The sequence below is a fragment of the Notechis scutatus genome, chromosome 1 (genome assembly GCF_049901735.1).
Source record: "Notechis scutatus isolate UNSWTSFEM ecotype Mainland chromosome 1, rNotScu1.2, whole genome shotgun sequence".
Classification (NCBI taxonomy): domain Eukaryota; kingdom Metazoa; phylum Chordata; class Lepidosauria; order Squamata; family Elapidae; genus Notechis; species Notechis scutatus.
Window position 1 is genome coordinate 33,460,544 of NC_142009.1, and position 22,891 is coordinate 33,483,434.

The following is a 22,891-nucleotide window of genomic DNA, read 5'->3' on the forward strand; positions in this document are numbered from 1 at the left end:
CACAGAAGATCCTAATAAAAAAGCTTTGTAGTACAGGTAGCCCTCAATTTATAACCATTCATTTAGTGACCATTCAAAGTTATTGAAAAAGGTGGTCCCATGCTTTAACAACTGCAGTGATTCACTTAATAACCATGGCAACTAAGGTTATAAAATTGGGCATGACTAAATGAATAAGTGTCTTGCTGCTCTACTCTTCAGATTTGGCTATGCCCAACTAGCATCTACATCGAAGTAACTTGAGTAACTATCTACAAGGAAATCCACACATGAATGTGGATGACCAATTAATTCTTTGACCTCCCCATCCTTCCTGAGTAGGATTGCTTGGTTAGGAATTTTCAAAAGAACAGATGTTTCTATGCTCTAAATGTCACTTGATGCTTAGTTTTATTCACATTTGGTTTTATACCATTGTTGCTGCAAGAATTTTATCAGTTACTTCCTCCTTCATTTCTCCTTAGTAAACCAAGACACTGCTTATGATCAGTGAGTGAGAAGAGACCTCACAAGTTGAGGGGTCTGATCCATTCTGTATATTACAGACATAGACAAATGTTGGGTGGAATTACCCAGCAAAATGAAACAGCATCTAGCTAGAGATTTCTATGGTTCTCACCCTGCAAGTTTTTATAAAGTATGATATTACTCCCAGACTTGACTTAGATTAGCTGTGTTGGGGTATTAAGTCAGATTTTTTAGTATTTTTTTTTTTATTTGGATCACAATTGTTCATTTTTGTTGAATGCTACCCAGAGTCACATTATTGAGATGGGTGGCTTTAAAAATGTTGAAAATAAATAAATCTCTTTGACAAGCGCAGCAGCTCCTTTTTCTTAATCTTAAGGTAGCATCTCTTTTCAATCTATAGGGAACCCCATGGCACTGTTCTCATGTACAATTTTAAACAAATGGAGAGGGAGAATATACATTCAAAGAGAATGCAGAAGCTGCTGTAAGGTGTTTTTTTTTCTAATATCTTTACATTCACTACTTTTAGCATTAATAAAACCATTAATTTATGTTGTAAATAAGTAAAATCAGTAAAACCAACAATTGTATGTTTTTTCCTACTAATGATTTCTCATCAAGATTCAGAAGCTGTTCCATGGCATGCTGAAATCTAAACTGCAGATGCTAAGAATCTTTCTTATAAAGTATTACACCATAGACAGATGACAGATAGATAGATGATAGATAGATAGAGATAGATAGATAGATAGATAGATAGATATAGATAGATAGATAGATAGATAGATAGATAGATAGATAGATAGATAGATAGATAGATAGAGATAGATAGATAGATAGATATGACAACAAAGCTCACAATACCAAAATGCCAATATTATAGGAAAAAACATATTATATTTAGTCTAAAAAACAGGGAAGTAACTATACTCTTTGGATTTTAGCTCTACAGGCAAATTAAGTATGGCATTTCTTAATAGGTAATCAGTGCACGCTAGTCCACAACACAGTATAAATGTGTTCCCATCTTTTATGTCCATCCATTTTGCATTCCACTCTCTTGCTAAGGAACTCAGAGTAAAATTTAAATTTAATCAAGACTCCAATTTTCATCTAGTAAGTGACCCCAAAAACCAGTGATTTGCTTGTTTTGTGTTTTATCTTCTGAATTTGCAACACTTGTGAACTATACTGATTTGCTTTTCCAAAGCAAAGATTAAAATAGATACAGATCCAAAGTTTTGCATTGCATATGTAGTCCTTTGAATGGGAAATATTTTTGTACAACAAATATACAATAAGATATGAGCAGAAGTATATTTCAATATGCTGATATCTTCATGTGGTAGTTACATGCCATGTTGAAAATGTACTTGTGAGTGAAAATTGGTAATGTGCATAAGGACGCAAATGTACATGTGGATGAGTAGTCCCTGATCTGTGCATTTTCAAGGAGTTTCTTAGAGCTGCCCTATCTACAAAGCAATTTTAGCACATGGTTGTTTCCATACTCTTTTATTCTTCAGTTAAATATTATTAATCAATAATAAGCACAGTTACAGGCAACAAGCCTTTTCTTCTCCCACTTCTTCTTATTCTCCTATAAAATGTACCTAGGAACAGACGATGCTTGGGTTGACTCTGGATTTGTCTTACTTTTCTCTTCTGCAAGCTCTTAGGATTAAATGCCTAAGTGCTATTAAATACGTTATTTGGTTTAAAAGAAAATGATCTGACTTGCCAGTGGCTGAAAGTAATTTGTATCTTAGACTGAAGGAGATTTTGTAGTCCCGAAACATACAGATGCATAATGTGTAGTCACTTTTCTCAAACTATTTTTCTTTTCTCAAACTATTTTTTCTGTTTTGCAAATATATGGTTTTTTTTTTTATTTCTGATTTCCACCATATACACATTTTCACAACATCTTTGAATGTTATCCAGCCATAACGATTTTGTAAAGCACTAATTCACTTGTTATAGATAATCTTGTCAGAGAAACATGGACTACACATTCAGTGAGAAGGCAACCTGTATGCAGCTCTGCTTGAATGACAGTTTATCTATTTTGTCAAGTATGATTTATTATACTCATCATCAAGATCCAAATATTACAACCATTACTTTTTCAGTAATAAACTGTTGAGTAGTAAATATGAATAGAGAAACATAATCTTTAATAAAGATTTTTAGTTGCTGGTGGTAACATGAATTTCAATAAGCTTTTATTGAAATTCTATTTTCAAAAAGTAAATTACTGAATGAGTATAGAGCCTATTTTCATTCAATAGTGTGAAATAACAGTTTAATGTATGCAAAATTTAAAATATACTTAAATATATTGTACAGCAAAACAGAGTTTTTTGGGAAAATGGCTCATTTGATATTATGACTTCTGAGTTAATTCCCACAGGTAAACATATACTTGTTAATAGAAAGTACGCCAAGTCAATGGCTAGGTTCATGTATCACTCTAAACCAGGGCTGTCAAACTCTTGGCCTGCGGGCCGGATGCATCATGTACTGGCCCGCACATATCCAGTTTAATGAATGGGAAAAAGTCCCAATTTGTCACATGATGCCATTGTGACGATGTGAGTTTGACACCCCTGCTCTAAATCATGATGTGATTTTTAGCTTTCGGCTCTATTGTTATGTGCTAATAAGTACAGTGAATATCACATGAGTTGTTGCACAACCCTAAACTATAATTTCCAGTCACAAGTTTTGGTCTCTTGTTGCAACTATGAACTAATATATGTAAATAGGGCTCTTGTTTCCATCACCAAACCGCAAGGGTTAGAGTAGAGCAATAAGAAAAAGAGGAAAATAACTGAAGATATAGCTAAAAATATATGTTTTTTTTAAATTATCTGGCTTGTTAAAAAAAACATGTAAAACAAATTGTGGCTCATTGTGATGTATGAATGCATTTATAATCTTATAAGTCTTCTTGATCAACATTGAGTGTATATGTTTATATGATCACATATTGAGTTTATATGTTGTCACAGATTTTATTTTTATTTTTTTTAGTTTTAGATTAATATTTCCTAGTCAGGATTTGGGACAGTGAGTATAATCTCATTCCTGACCTCCGAGGGGAAAGTCTAATATAAACTGACACAATAATTCAAACAGGTCTTTAATTTCAAATCCATAAAATCAGGTATGGATAGATGAATCAAAATATACAAGTATGGAGGCACAAAAATGATTTATTCAGGTGATAAATGACAACAAAGTAGGTAGGTGAACCCATAAAGCTATATGAGCAGATATTAATTCACATTTTATTAATGGGGTTTCACTGTGGGAAGAATATGCTTTATCTATAGTTACTATCTTTATAATATTTTTACCTTTAAAACGTTTTGTCAAATCTATTAATTTGCACTGTTGCTGTACTAGTTTAGAATTGCTTTGTTGTTCAGTAATATACATATATTTCCAATTAATATAACATAGTTAATGATAATAGTTATTTGGAAAATGCCAGTCATTAGCTACAGTCTAATGTGATTTTGGCTTGCTATGTTAATCGGGCATGAAAATAATTACCTATATGACTTTAGTTATTTCATTTTATATGGCCATGACCTCAAGGTAGGCCAAGCATTATCTCAATTAATGAATTAATTTGTTCTGATTATTATTTTTCCATGGTTAGGAAAATAGTCAATCACCTTGAGTCTCTTAGTGAAATATGAAATGTGTTCATTAAAGTATCGGTAGCAGGAATACTACCTGAACCTCTTTCAGAATCTGTGAAATATGTATCAGAATACCAAGTGCGGTATCACATCACAAGAAATTTAAAATATTTTAATATATACAAGCAAGAGAGGTGTACTGCCACAGTTTTCACTTAGCTACAAGGCTTTTCCTATATTAAAATACTTCAAAGAGAATGAAAATGTTAACATCTCTATGTTTGTAACATTAATTGATATGTAAATTTTGAGAAATAGTTTCAGGTGCCTATAACAAGAAGGTTAAAGAATGCAGCGACTTTTCATAATTTGGTTCAAGAGGGCAATTGCAAATGGGCTTGCCAAAACTAACATTTGGGATGTGAAAATCTAAAGTAAGGCACAAAAAAGGGGGGAGGGGTAAATTTGTGAGAAATAAAAATAAATGTTTGCTTAGCCTCTCACTATCTTGCAGGTAAAACAACAAAAGGAGCATAGTTCCTGACTCCTCATTTCTTCCTCTGCTTGGCAGCCTCCTTCAACATTAATGAGATTTGATTTTCCTCGGAGATAAGAACTGTTGCTAGTAATGACAAGCACCATGAAGCATTGTGGCTTATCTTTCCAGAAACTCTCAAGGGACATATGGCATTCTCTTCCCTCAATCTGGCTAGTTATTTTAAATAGTGTAACTCTTAGTTTCCTGTTAGACTTTTCTACCTTCTTATTCATGAAATCCTAATTCTTCTCATATTCTACATAAAATTAGCAATATAGTTCCTAAGATTCTTAAATTTGTATCATACCTAATGTTCCTCTTCCATAGGATACTCTATCTCTTTTTTCTTAAATTTCCTCAGCTTCCCAAGTCTTCGTCATAGTTCCTGCTTGACAAGCAGAGCTCTTTTTGTCAGTGAAGTCATGGTGGCACAGTGATTACAATGCAGTATTGGAGGCTAATTCTGCTGACTGCCAACTGCCAGTAGTTCAGCAATTTAAATCCTTCCAAAGTTGATAAAATGAGGACCCAGAATGCTGGGGGCAATATGCTGATTCTGTAAACAGCTTAGAGATTGCTGAAAGGACTCTGAAGCAGTATATAAATCTAAGTGCTATTGCTATTGCTATGAAGTATTAGCAAAAATCAAACTTTTTCCTCAGGTATCAAAATTCCAAGATTCTTTGAAGTTCTATGTAGGAGCAAGGGATGTTATGGCTCCCAATCACATTACAACATAAATAGTATGTTGCATGAAAATAAATTTATGTCCATTGGTACAAACATAAGGATGAGGTGATAGATAAAGAAAAAAAAATTGAATCAGTATTGTATATACTTACTCATCCTTCCACTGAATATTCACTTATTTGTAACACTTGGTAGAAAAGCAAGCTGAAAAAAATAAAGGACAGTTAATGCTGGAAGATGAGAATAATATTAAGAGGATGAATAGGAAAGAAAGGGAAGGAAGTGAGCTATTGGGCATACTGTTGAAGAAAAGCATGTGCAGTCAAAAAAAATGGAAGGGTCATCATGTGCAGGATTTAATTTTAACTATATTCTTTGTCCAGTATTTTAGTTACTTGACTATGTCTGCTGTAAGAAGGGGAAAATGGTGATTTTATGGGAGGGGACGCAAAATCTTTTGAGAACTGCTATGCCTTCAATGCTAAGAGGGGAATTTGAACCCTTTGGGATATTCCAGAGTGGCTTTTCTTGAACTATTCTATCCGAATGCAAACTTGCTTCAGAGTACATGTGAAATCTAGCAATAACCTAAAGATGTGCTGAATCCTGAGTAGGATTTATTATTACTGCTGAAACCATATTTCCTTGAAATTCTTGTTCATGTTTACTTCAGCGTCTTTATTTTCTCACTGAATGGATAATTAACTGGTGAACACTTCTCAATATGATGAACGCTTGGAGGAATTTAGATAATCATGCTGAAAATTGTAGTTTGGTTTGAAAGAAAAAACAGACTTTGTGTAAGGATTCTCAGATCTACTTTGTATTTCACATTACATAGGATCTGGTTGCACTGAGCAGTGCTTTTCTTTAAAAGACGATCAGCTTGAACTCATGAGAAATGATAGTTATCCTCAGAAAAAAAGGTATTGCAAAATCTGGATAATTTTACAAAGGTCTATCCAAGTGAGAAGTTATTGAATTTGATGATTATTTACATCTTTGTTTAACTGTGGCTTTGCATATATTTTGTTATGAGATAAATTCTATGTTCAATATGTTTTTTTTGTATATGTGGATCTCTCCCGCTAATTGCACTTTTAAAGCTCAAATGGATTTGCTTTTCTAAAAATGCTGCAACATTTTTCTTGGAAAACAAATTCTAGTTACCTTTTAACAATAGCAGGATTTCCTCCACTGGTTTTCCCTTGATGGCTTAAACATTTATTAAGTGGCATTTTCAATTTCCAATGTGAAAATTTGTGGATATTTACAGGAATCTAAAATCCATGAGATCTAGGAAGCATTTTATCCATCTAATTTGCTTAGAATAAGAAATAATGTAGTGTAACATATTTCAGGTTACAAAAATGAAAGTCTTAGAACTCCAGTGTTTGCTTCAAAATAACTGGAAGCCTAATTAAATATTCTGTTGGATAATATATTGTACTTTTTTGCCAATAATATTTGGTAGCAGTTATACATGTGAAATTTAGATCCTAAGTCCCATTCCTCCTAATTCCACTTAGTAGTCAGAAAATGTATTATATCCAAAGTCTTATCTGAATCCCAAACAAAGATTTTTCATGTACTTAATATACATAGATAAAATGTTTTTCGACATGTTTACTAACAGTATAGAAATTACTAAAGATTTCAGTGTAAGCTATTGCCAAACATTTTATCTTCCGGAGTCTGGCAATAATAAATTTTTCAGGATCCCTTTCTGGACTATTCTGGACTATTCAAGATGCTAGTTGAAGAGTTACCCAATTCTTACAGTAATTAATCTCTTTTCTTTCTTTAGTTTGCAGAAATCTATTGCTCCTCCCGCTCCCCCGCAATAACGAATCTGGTTTTTTTGCTTTGGAAAGTGAAAATAATGAATATTTACTAAAGTGCAAACATTTCAGTATGCTAACAAGAGATCTTTTTTTTAATATTTTGGGTCAGTGCTTCAATATAATGTTTCTTCTTTTGTGAAGACAGATGACAAGTATGAATTAAGTAGTTCTATCATTAATTCTCATGTTGTTTCTGGTGTTCTGAATTGAGCCATCAATATGTGTGGTAGTGCAGGCATATCCCATTCCTCTCCTTTTTTATTTTATTCACAACTTCATTGGAAAAGGTAACTTATCATTAAGAAAACTGAATAAATTAATATGCTCATATTCTTAATCATTTTAATTGCAATCAACAATATCTTGCTCATTAATGAATTGTTTCTAATGGGATTTAGGGTTTTTTTTGTTTAATTTCAGAGTATTATAAAGCTATGTTGCTTTTAATTTAGTTTTCATTTTTAAAGAAAGATAATCTATTCAATAAATTATTTCTAATTTATGAAAAAAAAAAAAAAAAGACCCCACAAAAATTCTCCATACATTTGACTATTGGACATTTGTATGTAATGGCATAAAATCAATGCAGATTAGAATTGGAGTTTTGTAACTTTTAATAAATTTTCAGTAGAATTTTAGAGATGTTCATGTCTACTAAAATCTACCCACTTTTTAAAGATAATTTTCATTGCTTTCTATTAAGAAAAGGAACTTTTTAAAATCTATCCCTAATTTTGCCATGACCACTTTGATTATGTTACTAGATAGTTTTATCTTCCAGAATTTATGACTGTCTGATAATGGAATGAATGATAGCTTCTGTAAAGTGCACAAATAATATTCTTCTTTATCACTTTTTATTGACATTCTTGATTGTGTAATCAGAGTAGGAAGAAGGAGAAGGAAAAAATTAAGTTCAGCTCCGAGGCAGGAAATTCCTTTTCTTGGGAATAAGTTACATTTTGTGGTAGAAAAGTGTAACATACTTTACATGTCATATTAAGAAATAAATCTCCTTAACTATGTACAAGTATGGCTTGCATCTCTCTGACTATAAAAAGAGTTCATTCCTAAATATCCTAAGTATGACTTATCCAGATGAGGACTCTAAATCTGTATGCTCTAGTTCCCAATACCTTCTAGTTTTTGCTTGACTATTTCTTGATCACAGGTCTACAAAGATTTTGTCCCACAAATCCAGGCATAGACACATCACTATATAGCAATGGTAGAATTTACTGGTCTAAATAAATATTAAAGTAAACAGCAGTCCTCCTTTGCATATGTTTTCAATAATTTCTGCTTAAATATTTTTGGCATTTTTAAACCCTGTACTGAAACTATACACCTGAGTTGCTAGAAGCTTTTACCTTTTAATTTGAATACTTGTGTAAATATAAAAATCTTGCCTTTCCTACATCCAACATGCATAAATACATTTGTATTTTCTAAGAAATTGTTAAACTTTCATCTCTATAACTGACAGCTCAGCTATCCTACTAAAATTCATTTAACACAGAATATTTATTTCCAAGGTACCACTGGAGTATGCAAGGATACATAAAACATCAAATATATTTCTATTTTTGGATATATCCATTTACATATGTTAAAATTTTAAACATAGTATTACTGGAGATACATGACAAAAAATCTTGGTTTATCTTAGTCTTTCTTTAATAGTAATTTTATTAAAACTTACAATTGCAAAAAACAACAACCCTCTAACACAATTTAAAAAAGGAATAAAAAGGAAAATAGAATGTCCAGGGGAAAAAATAGAAAGAAAAATAGAAAAATAATACTGTAGTAAAAAAAAAAAGAAACATAAAAAATGACTCCTCTTCATTACAAATATAAAGAATTTTAGTAACTTATCACCTTCTCTTAAATTACAACAAACAATCTCTTTTTACTATATCCTATATCTTATTTATAAATAAATCTTTACAGCCTCATTTCAGTCAGGAGCAGCAAAAGTCCATTATGGAGTTACCAGAAGTAATAACCAATCTATTTTATCCTTGATAAATAAACCAAGTTTTTGTTTTTGTTTACTTTTAACAATCTTGATATTTAGTCCCTTCAAACAATGTCCTAAAACTTTATTTCTTTTCATTTTTTTCTTTGTCCCTTCTCACAAAATTATTCAAAGCTTTAAGAAACCTGTATTGTATATCCAATATCGGAAAATTATCCAATCACTCTCTTGATTGGTTATTTATCATTTTAATTATTAACAACCAGCAAGTTACTTCTGTATGTCCAATGTAGTATCTTTTTTTCATATCATTCTTGGATCTTGTCATCATTTTTAAATTCCCTTTCAGAACGAACTGTCTTTTTCAGAAAAAAAAAAACTTGTCTCTCTTTCATAGCATCTTTTAAACACACTGTCTATAAGGCAGACACTCTTTAAATTAACTCATAGTTCCATTGAAAGATGGACCTAGATTTTATCAATGCCCAATGTTAAAATATTTATTTCATTCTGTGAAATTTAAGTATTCTTCTACTTTAATTGTAATATTTAGTTCCTTCTGATTTTCCTTGTATCCAAACTTACAATTTTTGAAAGAATTCAAAACAAACAAACAAAAAATCCAAGGGAAAGACTTTTATAATTAATTCCAAAATCTTATTTCAAATCCAGATGAAAATTTAATCAATGTGCAAGTTTTCTAAGTGTTGTCCAATTTTTTATTTTTTATTTGGTATGGCATCCACCGGGACCACCATGGCTGGTTTATGTCATAACTTCTCAACTTTGATTTTCATTTTCATTATTATTTGTTAATGGTTGAAATGCCTTTTTCTTTTGGCTTTAGCCAATGCTACTTTTAAATTACCGTTGCTTTCAATGTCACATATTATTTCTGTTTTGATATATATTTGTAGATGGTGCTATTGGATTCCTACTCCATATCTTCCATCAGCAAGAGAAAAGAACTATACATAATAGCAGAGGGATAATTTTTACTCTGTGTTGGAGGGAATTAGTAGCAATATTTCCAGAAGAAATAAAGATTCAGCCAATTCTTGGATTTGGTTCTATAAACTAGAAAAGACCCCATGCTCACAACTCTTCTGTTTTGAAACTAATCTCTCACTAGCAGTGGCCAAAGGTTGAATGTGCTATTTACATCACTCCAGCATCCTGATCTGTTTTTAACCATATGCTATTATATGGTTTTTCAGATAAAATAATAAGATCAAAACGCAGTTTAGGATTATACCAAAGGCCTAGAGAAGCCTATTTTCACCAGCCAAATACCTAATCTGATTTGCCACATCCTGAGACTTTTTATTTATCTATATATAAGTTGTGTAAAAAGAGGCATTATCCAGATGCTTTTTATTTTGTCCTTTTTATTCAATAAATCCTATCAAGACAACACATGGATAATATATTAGTCAATTTGATCTCAAGTAAAATGTTGCACTATCCACAGAAAAATAAATGGCAATCTCTTATGCATTACTGAAAGCTTGAGATATCAAGGAGACAAATGGACCTTATTAAATTTCAGTCTCTTTCAGAGATGCAAGCTAAGAAAAGTGTTGTATCTGTACATCCATGTTTGGTCTTCCTTCCCTAACATTTGCTGATAAGATAATATGGAAGAAACTCCTTGGGTGGCTGATGAATGTGGAAACTATTGCTGATAATATACTGTTGGAGTGGGTAGAACATCAAAGACATTCGTGCAGTTTCTGCACTAAAAAGGAAGGTGGAGAAAACAGAAAGGATTTTGGAAAACAGAAGAGAGAATAAATAGCATAGATATAAAGGAGAAGGAGAAAAGCTTCAAACTTCCATATAAGTTTCCTAGTTTGAAAGAAGTCATCATTATATTTTGTTTGCTTGGGAAAACATTTAAGAATTCATACTTAAAAATAAGTTTATAGACTATATCTGATAGGATTCAAATGAACAGCATATTGGTCTTTTTCCAGGTTATATCTCTCCATAAACTCTCCATAGGCTCTATAGGCATCTACCCTCTGGTTGTCAATCCATCTGGGTGTCACATTTCAGTGTTGGGTCCCCAAAGTAAGGAATTTCCAAATATAAAGAATTCACAAGTATGACTCTTGTGCAATCTGACCTTGATCAAAAGACATTTTGTCTACATAGAATTAATAAGGTTAATTTGATTAATAGATTCCTAGAACTTCAATTAATCCCCATTTATTTCTGACTTTAAGGAACTGGATGAAATATGCTTGCATTCTGCTTCATGTGCAAATGAGTTAAAGTGAGTACTATATATCTACTTGTTGCTGATATTACATTTGCTGTTAATCTTGCCCAAAAATGCTTTCCCTAAACAAGGAAACCTAACAATGAACAGAAGTTAATGCACAGGAATGGAAAAATGTCTATTTTTCATTGTCTAAAAATATTATTATTTTTCAGCTAAAAGTTCATACCAAACTATTTTCCATCATTTTAAAAATAATTGAAAATTCATAAAAACTGAATGAAAAACTGTATGAAGTTTTGTACCAATTTCCATCTAGATATGTATATTTTGCAATTAGACTGACAATATCTTCCTTACCCTAAATTTGAGAGGGGAGATGCCACTTGCCCTAACGCAAATTCTATGTGTAATTTCTATGTTATATATTTTTGTACAACTTGACATTGCATAACTATGTTATATAATTGAGAGATCTGCAAAATGCAATGGATAGTTATATTGTAGTTGGCTTATTTTGTCAAAAAGCTTTAGCTAGATTAGTTTGTTTGAAATTGGAAAGAAACAAAAGTTCTTCCTACCTTAGTCCTTAATCACTTCCTGACTTAATAGTTGTAGAGAGTTAATGTCAAGGTATGGGGCAGCAGATCTCTAATCTTACATTTATGGAAAATGTATGGCTATATTTTTGGTCAATTAAAATCTGGAGATATATCTGCTGTGTAAAGCAATTTAAAGCAATTAATGACAAAGATTAGATGTTTACAGTGATCTATATATGTTTAATTCCCAATAATTACATTTATATTATGTATTGTTTGCATTGCATTGCATTGTAAGACTTCTATGCCTCCCATTTCACCAAGGTACCTTTAGGGGGCTCATTTACCTTAAAATTTTGGAATAATATCAAAATATTACACAGTGGATATACTGTATACAAAATGTGTTTCCTCTAAAGTTATTGACCTCTAGATAACCTTTGCTGGAAAAAATAACACTGGGTATTTGGATTCTTTAATCCAGAATAAAAGTGTTTCTTTTACAAACAATAAAAATTTTATACTCTTTAAATTTCAGTTTTATTTTTACCACTTTTGCATCTTCCCTAAGGGGAAGAAGTTGCTGGCTCCTGGACTTGGAACATTGAAGGTAGATGAAAAAGAGCATATTGTAAATTGAAAAGTCACACCTTTGACTTTAAGGTGTTTGTGTGTGTGTGTGTAAGAAATAGAGAGAGAGGGAGGGAGGGAGGGAGGGAGAGAATGTTTTGCAGAATATTAGTGTGTGTAGAAGCAATCAAATACGTTATTATTTAACATAATCTGGTCCTTTTTATTATATGATTTTATTTGGCTTAGCACAGCTAGCCAAACCATGATAGAGGAAAGTCCTTTATGAAACACACTTATTATTTCATGACTAACTCCTAACAAACATGTTTTGTTCAATGTAAACATATCACAAAACTTTTGAGAAGTGAAATATCTGAAAACAAATTAATTCAGAAAATACAAAACGTGTTTTTAATTTTTCTAATTTTTTCTCTCTTTGTAGAACATTCTCCCTTATTAAATTTAAGAATTTTAAAAGAGTAATTAAGCAATCGTTGCTGCTATTGGTAACTGCTTTCTCCCTCTTAATGGGTCCTCCAGGCAGGCTTTCAATCTGCCTGGGAATAAAGAACAAAGAAAATGGAGTTAAAAAGCTGTATTTTCACATATGCAAGTTCCTCGATTGTAATTAACATTCAGCAAACCAATGAATGAAGCATGGAGAAAACTGAAAGTACTGAAATCATTTTTGTATGTAGCTCCATGAAGATAGGTATGATTTATCTGAAATGAAAATAATCAATTATTTCAAATTTCAATGTATACTATTATTTATCAGTGTTTAGTTACCCTACCTCATATGTGAAGTTGGGCAATTACCCTCTCACAATAGTTTGCCTATCTTTCACTTTATTTTCTGTACTTTTGTGGAGGAAAAAGTAATGGAAGTAAGAAAAACAGTTGATGATGAATCTGTCAATCTGTCTAATTCAACAGTTAACTGATTTCCAAATTTCCACATGCTGCAGTAAACAAGCATGTTTTTTAAGGGCTGAAATCAAACCTTCTCTAGGGCCTGAAGCTCAATCAATGGACAATCTTATTCCAGTTATCCATTCAAAATTTAACCTTTATATGATTTGTTGCAATAAAATGGAAGGGTCCTATATTTCCAGTCATAAAGGATAGGAAGATAAAGATAAAAAAACAATGACATAAAAATTAGAAGGAATATCTTAGTTATAACCTGACAATATTATTTCTAAATTAAAAGCAATCACAGTGCACATAATAAAATTAGGAAATGATTTAAGGTTCTTTATTATGACATTTCAGCAATGGCTTTTGGAGATTGAGACAACTTCATTCTCACGTAGATTCGATGATGTTTAAATCTAAGCAAAAAGTGAAAGATCAGAGTTTGACTTTTTAAAACTAGATATTTATCACTTTATAATAACACAAAAGTAGAAAAGTTGTCCTGTCATAGAGAAAAGATTCTCAGTTTGATAGCAACAATATCAAAGTGTCACATCAAGAGCTTTTTCTGAACCATTAAAATACTCATAAATAGGAGTATACATTTATATTAAATTTGTGGTATGAATGCTACAAGTATACCTGCTACAATTTAAATGGAAGAAATGCCAAGTTACAAGGTGAAAAAAAATTGCTGTCTCCCACATTATTTGACAATCTTACATAATTCTTCAACCAGTTAGATATTATAATCCTTCTGATTGCAAAACTTACTTGCTTATTTTTTTCATTCGTCTCCATGACAGCCCATTCCATATGGCTATCACTCTACCTCCTATCCATTCTTGTTTTTTTTTTTAAAAAAAAAAAAATCAGTATTATTCTTTTCCTTAAATTCACCAGTGATGTCAGTTCACCCAAAGTAGTCTGCAGCTAGAAGGATAAACATTAATAATATTTTTTCAGTGTCCTTCCTATATTCATACAAAATGGAGACATACCTGGTTATTGAAAATGCTGATGTCTTATTCTGTGATCATATCTAATTTCTATCCAGAAATTTCAAATGGTACAAAATATGAATAGAATAGAATACCTTTATTGTCATTGCATTCCACGAATACAATGAAATTTGAAAGCTACTCCAGCATAGTGCCCCAAAGAACACATCACAATCACACTACAGAGTATTTAAAAATTAAAATAATAATAATAATAATAATAATAATAATAATAATAATAATAATAATAATAATAATAATAATAATAATAATAATAAATTACAAATGCATTGTTTGATTCAAGACAATTACTGCCTTGGAAAAGAAACTGTTTCTCAATCTATTAGTCCTCATTTAAGACACCTATAATGTCTCCGTGATGGTAACAGTTCAAAATATGAGTGTCCAGAATGAGACCAGTCCATGAATATTTTTAGTGTTCTAGAGCAGGGTCACCAACCTTTTGGACCTCAGGGACCACCAAACTCATAATTTTAAATCCCACGGACCAGAGATCCTGGGAAAATCCCAAAAAAAGTCTGCAGGAAAATTCTGCACCCCGTTTCCCTACCAATCGGTCATTCTTTATTTGGGATCACAGGATACAGTCCCCAGTTCCGTTCTCAGGGGGAGAAAGAGATTTTGTGGTTTCATGCAAGGAAAGCAGCAGAAGCAGCAGAAGTCTTTCTTTCTCTCCCCCAAACTCTGCCAGAAATGAGTCTTTGCTGGCGCAGCCTCTTGGAGCAGGATGCCTTGCAGGGTCCCAAAGACTCATTTCTGGTGGAGTTTGGGAGAGAGAGAAAAAGACTTTTGCTGCTTTCCTTGTGTGCAGCCAAAAGCAGAAGAAAGAAGCAGAAAGAAGCAGCCTGGTGGCCAGGCCAGGCACGTGGGGCACATGGGGCAGTGTTTCCCACCACCACCCTTCACCCCTCCCCAGCTCAGGTTGTTCCAACACAAGCCTTGTGTTCCTGTGAGCCATGTGGGCAGTGCAGCCTTGTGTTCCCACACAGCCTGGATTAATTGCTTTGGGGTGATATTTCTCTGTGGACCACCAAAATTTTCTCTTGGACCACCAGTGGTCCCTGGCCCACTGGTTGGTGACCACTGTTCTAGAGTGGAGTCTGGTCTTCGCAATCTCTTCCAAAGAAGAAAGAGAGCAACCGATGATTTTTTGTGCTGTGTTTATAACTCTCTGGAACATTTTCTTATCTGCTGCAGAGCATCCAACATACCACACTGTTACACAGTATGCCAAAATGCTCTTGATGGTAGAATGGTAAAAAGTAACCAGCAACTTCTCACCCAGACCACTCTTTTTCAGCAACCTCAGAAAGTGCTGGCACTGTTGGGCCTTCTTTGCAGTGGCCATAGTGTGATAGTTAGATTACCTACCAGTGTAAGGTACAAGGATCCTATGGGTACAAGGATCCTATGATATCATTACTGAAAGAAATGTGATAGTTGGGTTTGGTTTTAGGCACTTGACAACCATTCCCCCCCCGGCCCCCCCCGCCCCAAGGCCAACCCCCCACCCCCCCATGCCCCTTTCCCCCCCCCCCCCACAAAAAAGCCCCCAACCAACCCCCCCCCCCCCCCCCCCCCCCCCCATCCACCTCCAAACCCCCCCCCCCCCCCCCCCCCCCAACACCCAACAAACACACCCCCCCCCCCCCCCCCCCCCCCCCCCCCCCCCCCCCCCCCCCCCCCCCCCCCACCCCCAAACCAAAAAAAACCCCCCCCCCAAAAAAAAAAAACAAAAAAAACAAAAAAAAAACAAAAACCACCCCCCCCCAAACGTTGCCAACTGTTATTACCAACCAACTCTTATTAAGATCCTGGCATTAATCTGAATAACTTGGTTCTGGATATCTGAGGGATCACTTCTCTTAGGACAAATCAGTTCAGGCATTAAGATCACAGGAGATAATTTTCTGAATATCCTTTTATTATCACAGGCAACCTGTCTCATATTTTAGATCATAGTGTCAGCTATCCCTGCATGCTTGCTTGCTCATTGCTGATATTCTGTGACAGTCTGCCATCAACTATGGAGAAGGGAGATGAAGGGTGGATGCTTGGGAAATAGAAAGTAGTTGTTGTGCCTTCTTGAGAAGCTGCTTCAAGGTCACCCAGCTGGAAGAAGGAGGGAGCAGCATACCAGAGCATGCTGACCATTAGGGAAACAGCTTGCAAGATTTTAATTGGTTATCTTGAGGTAGGAAATGAGAGATAGTTAAGGAGGGGAAGGTGTAATGTAGAGATTTTGGTGTGTGAATCTCAGTTCTGGCTACGCACTACTGCAGCACATTTAACCTCTAATAAAAAATATACCTTTCTCAGAAAATGGGACCAAGGATTTTTTTTCTATTTAGAGGTTTAAATTTGTGGCAGGTCTGATACATAGTCTTCAAAAGCTGTGCTTCTCTGTCTCTATAAGAACAACTTAGATATTTGTACCAGGTTTTTAATTTTCAACTGGTTTTCTATTGTTTTTAACTTGCATTTTTGAATAATGACTTTTTCTAGTTCACATATTATTGTTAAATGGTTAGTGATCAAATTCAACTGAAATATAGGCTATGACTAAATAATAATATATTATAATATATGGTATATTATAATACCATAATATATAAATAAAAAGTCAAATAATAGAATTAAAACTCCCCTTTCATAAAAGGAAATTAATTCCCCCAATTCTTACTTTGACTGTTGTTATTAAATATTCTGCAGGTATACCTAAACCATAAAAATATTATCAAATAATCATTATATATTTTACAGTTCTATGTGTATTACACCCACACCCAAACAAATACAGATATATTTAATATAAATTTACATTTGACAGCAAATAGTTATCCAAAAGGTTGAATATGGTATTTTACAGTTGATCATTTTCAATGCTTGCTAAAATGCAAACATTTGAAATATACCATAAAGTATTGAATGAAGATATCACATCAGAAACTGAAAGTTTTTGTTTTAAGTTTAAGATATGGAATTTTGTAATTGAAATTAGTTATTCTGGAAAGTTGGACGTGCATTTTGAATACTTGTAAATTTTTATTTCAGATTAAATTTATAAAATGTTAGAAATCATAAAATTGCAAAAGAGATATTGGACTATTACATGCAATCAACAGTATTATTTGTTAATGTTCAGTTACAGGATTCAGATTACCTTCTTTCAAAATTTTCCTCAGATGATGTATTAACTGGAACATTCTTACATTTTCTTTGTGCCTCAGCTGTCCTATCTTCAGCAAAACAGATGCGATGCCCAGTTTGACCCTGGATTACACACCTGACCATGGAAGTATTTCACACCCTTTCCCTTAACATATCATTCATGTGAAATGGTCCGTCTGTATGAAGGCTTTGGATTCTAATTGTGCACCAATCAGGCCATTACTATGCCTGAAATGTATACGTTAAGGGTAACCTAGGTGATACACATTAGAAAACATTGCATGGGGGGGGTCCTGAATTTACATCCACAATTCTACTTAAAATTACAGTCATAGGTTGTTGTGATCATTAAGCAAAAGGGGCTCATGCATTTGTGACTCTCTCTGGTGTGGATGTTATATGCAATATGGGGTGCCTTGGGATGGGGGAGGCTCCATGTTGCTGAACAAATGGTTGTAAATCAAGGACTACCTATATTACAATCTTCAGATATATAGACTTCAGATCTTAAACAACAACAATAACAAAAAAGAAAAACTTACACACTTTTGTTTTTCATAGATATCTTCTGAACAATTTCTCCCTTCCATGGGAAGGAAGAATAGAACAGCTCACAGGAATATAATAATGCATTCCAACAGATTAGCCATGAACTACCAAAGTTGTTTACTATGTCCATGGCAAACTATACTTTCTTTTATTCTTAAGAGTAACATTATGTTCTTTCTTAAATAATGTATTTATTTATTTATTAAATTTTTATCCCACTGCACTCTTATGATTTTCGCAAGTGATGTACAACATATGAAATGATTTTTAAAAATCCACGGTAAAATTTAATTACAAACAAAAAAAGATAATTAGAGTACATTTTTAAAATTAAGAACCACATAACCATAACAGTAAAAATAAAAAAGTTAATGATGGTGTAAGTGTGAAGTATTAGAATGGTATCCAGAAAAGCTCAGTTTTTAATAAGCTTTTAAAAGCCATTAAGGAAGATATTAGCCTGATCTTCACATGCATATACAATTCTGAGATTAAAAAAAACAAAGAAACAACTAGTTTGAAATTGTATTTTAATTTTAGTTCCAGAATTTTACTTTAAGTATCACTATTCATGTTTTCAAAATGTATTTTCCCTTAAAATGTTACTAATATAGTGCAATTAGAATTATATTAGCAACTACATTAAATAACTTATCTCAAAAAGTATTTGGAAGGATGATTTTTTTTTATTGCTATTATCTCAGTTAATCATTTGTTTTTTGTTGCTTGTGGAAGTATCATAAAAAATATAATTCACAGTTTACCCATTACAAGAAGGCAACTGGAGGAGAATCGTGCAAATATTTGATTTTCCTTTTGAATAAGAAAATTTAGATTTTGAGTGTTCCAAAGCAAAAATCCAGAGTACCATTGGCAGTAATTCAATAAGCACTCCTTTTCCCTCTCCTTAAATTTACTAAGTGCCACTGAATTGTGTTACCATATGTTTGATGCAATTGTGTTATATGTTTGATGGAAAGCATAATCTAGATTAGAATCTTTCGATTTTATCATCAGTGGAATTGGTAAGATCACTTAAAATTCTTCCATTGAAATTGATATAATTAGGTTTAAGTTTGTCATGTCCTTGGTCATTTATTTGTATATTAATGCACACTGACTATGTAAAAGCTGCAACATTTAACATCCTTCCCCAAAAGAAAAAATAAAATCTATTGTACTTACTATAGACTGTTTGGGAGATCCACAGACTCAAAATAAAATCACAGTCCACAATCCTCTTTCAGAACATAGAATCTTAATCCAAATAATATCAGAAAGATTAAAAACTTATTATCAGTTTACCCAGTAAAAATGATGCAAGACATATAATAAAAACAATATACCGTAGGATCAAAAAGAAACCAATACACAAATATAACCTTTAATATTGTTAAAATATTCATTGAAGTTTTCATTTCATTCAAGCAATCAGAGAAAACTCTTAATTTGAGAGAATAATTGTTGAATGCTTATCTAGAAGTGATTGTGTAGTTGTTTTGCTTTTAAGTATGTTGCAATAGGAAGTCAAATAGCTGGTGAGAATCAAACTGTTAATCTACTGGAAGCCAACAGTCAGCAGAAGTAGCCTACAGTACTGCAATCTAACCATTATGCCACTATGGCTACCACATCATGATATTAATAATAAAATATTTTTCCTTTCAAAATTGATTTGAAACTCAAAAAATCCCTGCCAACATTCTTGAAATTTTTCTAAATCATTATTTGGGAGTTGGAGGAACCATGACAGAGTTTATGTTATGGTTTCTTTTTGTATCCATGACATTTTTCCCAAGGTACCTCCCCAATCCCACGGAAGTCATTCTATTATGCAAAAATGATATGCGGCATGTTATATAATCTAAAGTTTTCAAATACTTCATAATGGAGGAATAATAAATTTAAAAATTTTGAATAGGCACTTACTGGAATTACAGTTAATCCTGATACAGTCTAGATGGGGAAGAATAGATGAGAAATGAAAATTTATCCTTCAAAGTATTAGCTGCAGACATCCAGTAAAATCACATTCCACCCTTCCGGGGACAGACACATGCAAACATGGCCACTATATATGTTTTGATTCTTTCCGTATTGCCAGAGTATGCAGTTATATGGTGATAAGACTTTAGAAGTAGAAGAAGTGATAATAGGGTAACAAAAAAAATGGCCAATTTCAAACAAAGCTACATGGTGACAAATCTAAGTGACAAAAATAGTTTGTGGCAGTTGTTCCAGTCAATGGATTTAAGCTGGCTGCAACATTCTCTCCCATATATGAAAGAACAAATAGATTGCCATTATAATTTCAAAAAGTGCTCCGTCACAATGGGGAATTGTGCTCGCCAAGGCTAAAATCTCACATTCTGGGCCACTGGTACTGCCTCAAAGGAAGATACATTTTTCAAAATTTAAAAAGCCATACTTAAACTACTTTAGATTGCTTCTCAATTTCTGAAATATCTGTAGCTCCATTTTAACAATTCATAAGTAGCTGGAAAGTGATTCCTTCATGTAGTCTTTTTTTTTTTTCAAAGTGTAATTATTCTGAATCAAATCTATGATTGATGATTTGCTTTTTGTCTGTTTTCCCATAGTGACTTTTGAGTCTCAGGCTGAATAAGGCTTGTAAAAAGAAAACCGTTGCTCTTGCTCCATTGCTTCTGTATGTACACTTTTCTATGGATTAATGATTTATGCTCAGATGATTAGCATTTCAATTATTCCTCTTCACATGGTCTTTGAGGATTTATAGACATTTAAAGAAAAAAATAAAGCTTAGATTCTGTTTCCATGTAGCTGAGTTTGTCATGTGTCGTCAACCGCATCAGAAAAGTGGTTACAAACAGCCAAGGAACATCCCCTATGTGACTCTGTCTACAGAAAGCTCTCTTGAAATAACCCCCATTTCATTGTTAGCCCCTGCCATTTTCTCAACTGAAACTATTTAGCAGCCTGCAGTAACTTAAAATTGCCACAAGAGGGCTCTAGGCAAAACTTAGAAGAATTCCCCACTGCAAGACCTCCTCCATCAAAATTCAACTATTCACAGTTTCTTAGAAATGGGATTTGAATATATCAACTGCCCTATTATTATTTTTTTCAAATTAAAAGTGAAATCACCTCAGGTTAGCTTTTCAATATGCCGCAAAAAACGGTGTGGAAAATATTCTCAAAAACTGAAGCTCTTCAAGAAAACCTATATGAGCTTTATGAATGAAGAAAGGAATTTGTCTACAAAATTGTTTACAACACCCCCCCCCCCAAAAAAAAAAAAACACCCCATAATCTTTGTTCTGCAGAGGAGTTTATGTGGTTCGTGTTCACATGGCTGTTTGCTGAGGGCCGCAGACTTTGGGCATTGAAGGGTTGTTTTATTTGTGACACACAGAAAAACTAATATGAAGTTTGTGGGAGCATATTTTAAGGAACAACCGAAAGCAGGGAGGAAAGATGATTTTGATAACATAGAATGACAGACTGCTACAGAGAGAGAAGACCATAGCGAACAAACATATAACTTGTAATTGTGGTTTAAGTTTGCAAGATATCTTATTTCTATACTTGTGCATACATTTTACATAAACTGCAATGTATTAGACATTGCTACAAACAGTAAACTATAATCAGGATGGTTTTGTGAACATTTTGAGAATAAACCTTGTTTTCACAAGTAACCTACTTAGGTGTGGTTTCTGACTGAAGGCCACACAGAAAAGCCAGGGATTTGGTTGTTGTTGTTATTATTATTATTTTAGACCTCTCTCAGACTATCCTTACTCACAACACTAACAATAACATGTATTCCCATAGAGCATTAGTTTCTTCACTGATTGTATAAATGGTGAGAGATTGCCAAATGCAACACAAAGCCAGGAATATAGATTTTCAGGAACAGAAATGGAGGTTGGTGCTGTATAAGCACTTGTGTCAAAGGAATACTATATTTCTAGCAATATGGACATATCTGTCAGGATAAATCATTTTTGGTACATTTTTCCCCAAAATGGAATACCCCATTAACACCACTGAAGTGCTGGTCTTCTCTTTTTAGAACAGGCTGTGGCTGAAAATTAATTGTAGTGGGTTGAAAAGGAATGCATAAAAATAAATATAAATATAAAACCCAAATAAATAAGTAATGGAATAATATTACAAATACACACCCACACCCACACGTACAAATTTCATATATAAAAGACAGGTTATTTTCAGTGTCAAACAGGCTGTTGAATTGATGCTAGCAGGCAAAGATAAAAAAGGATGTTTGAAATGTAAATTTTAGGATGGGAGGGGGGAAGAATGTTACCTAGGTTGACTGTTAGCTTAACTCGTCCTGCATCCAGCTCTAAACGCAATGTATCAGCAGATTCTCTTGAGGTTGTGGCCATCAGAATGCCATATGCTCTCTGAGACCTGAACCGTAAGGACACATCTTCTGCTTCTGTGTGCATCACCATAGGGAGTTGAATTTTCATAAACATGCTTCCATCATAGCTTAGAACAGTTGCCTCTGAAAGTGTACAAGCAGAAAAATGATAAGGAATTTACCATCTTGGACTTTTGCAAGGTGAAAAGCATGGGGAAAAATACCAAGAGTTGCAGCCCGATATATTAAGCCAGATTTACAAATATTGGGCTGCACCAAGGTGAGCGTATCCTACCAACTACAGAGAATGGAGTGAAACACAAAGGTATAATAAATCTCTGTT

At 33.3% G+C, this 22,891-nt stretch overlaps 1 protein-coding gene across 26 annotated transcripts in view; it reads right to left on the reverse strand.

The window, feature by feature from the left end:
* The window catches only part of NRXN1 (neurexin 1), a 928,975-nt gene that overhangs the window by 484,565 nt on the left and 421,519 nt on the right, over positions 1-22,891 (reverse strand). For 17 of the 26 annotated variants that reach the window (XM_087960674.1, XM_087960689.1, XM_087960636.1 and 14 more), the window contains 2 exons: positions 22,489-22,692; positions 20,106-20,132 (listed from right to left, as the gene is read on the reverse strand). In XM_087960674.1, coding sequence (XP_087816800.1) covers positions 20,106-20,132; positions 22,489-22,692 — 231 coding nt within the window. The remainder of the gene's footprint in view (positions 1-20,105; positions 20,133-22,488; positions 22,693-22,891) is intronic. The other 9 variants (XM_026684876.2, XM_026684867.2, XM_026684932.2 and 6 more) reach the window with 1 other exon arrangement.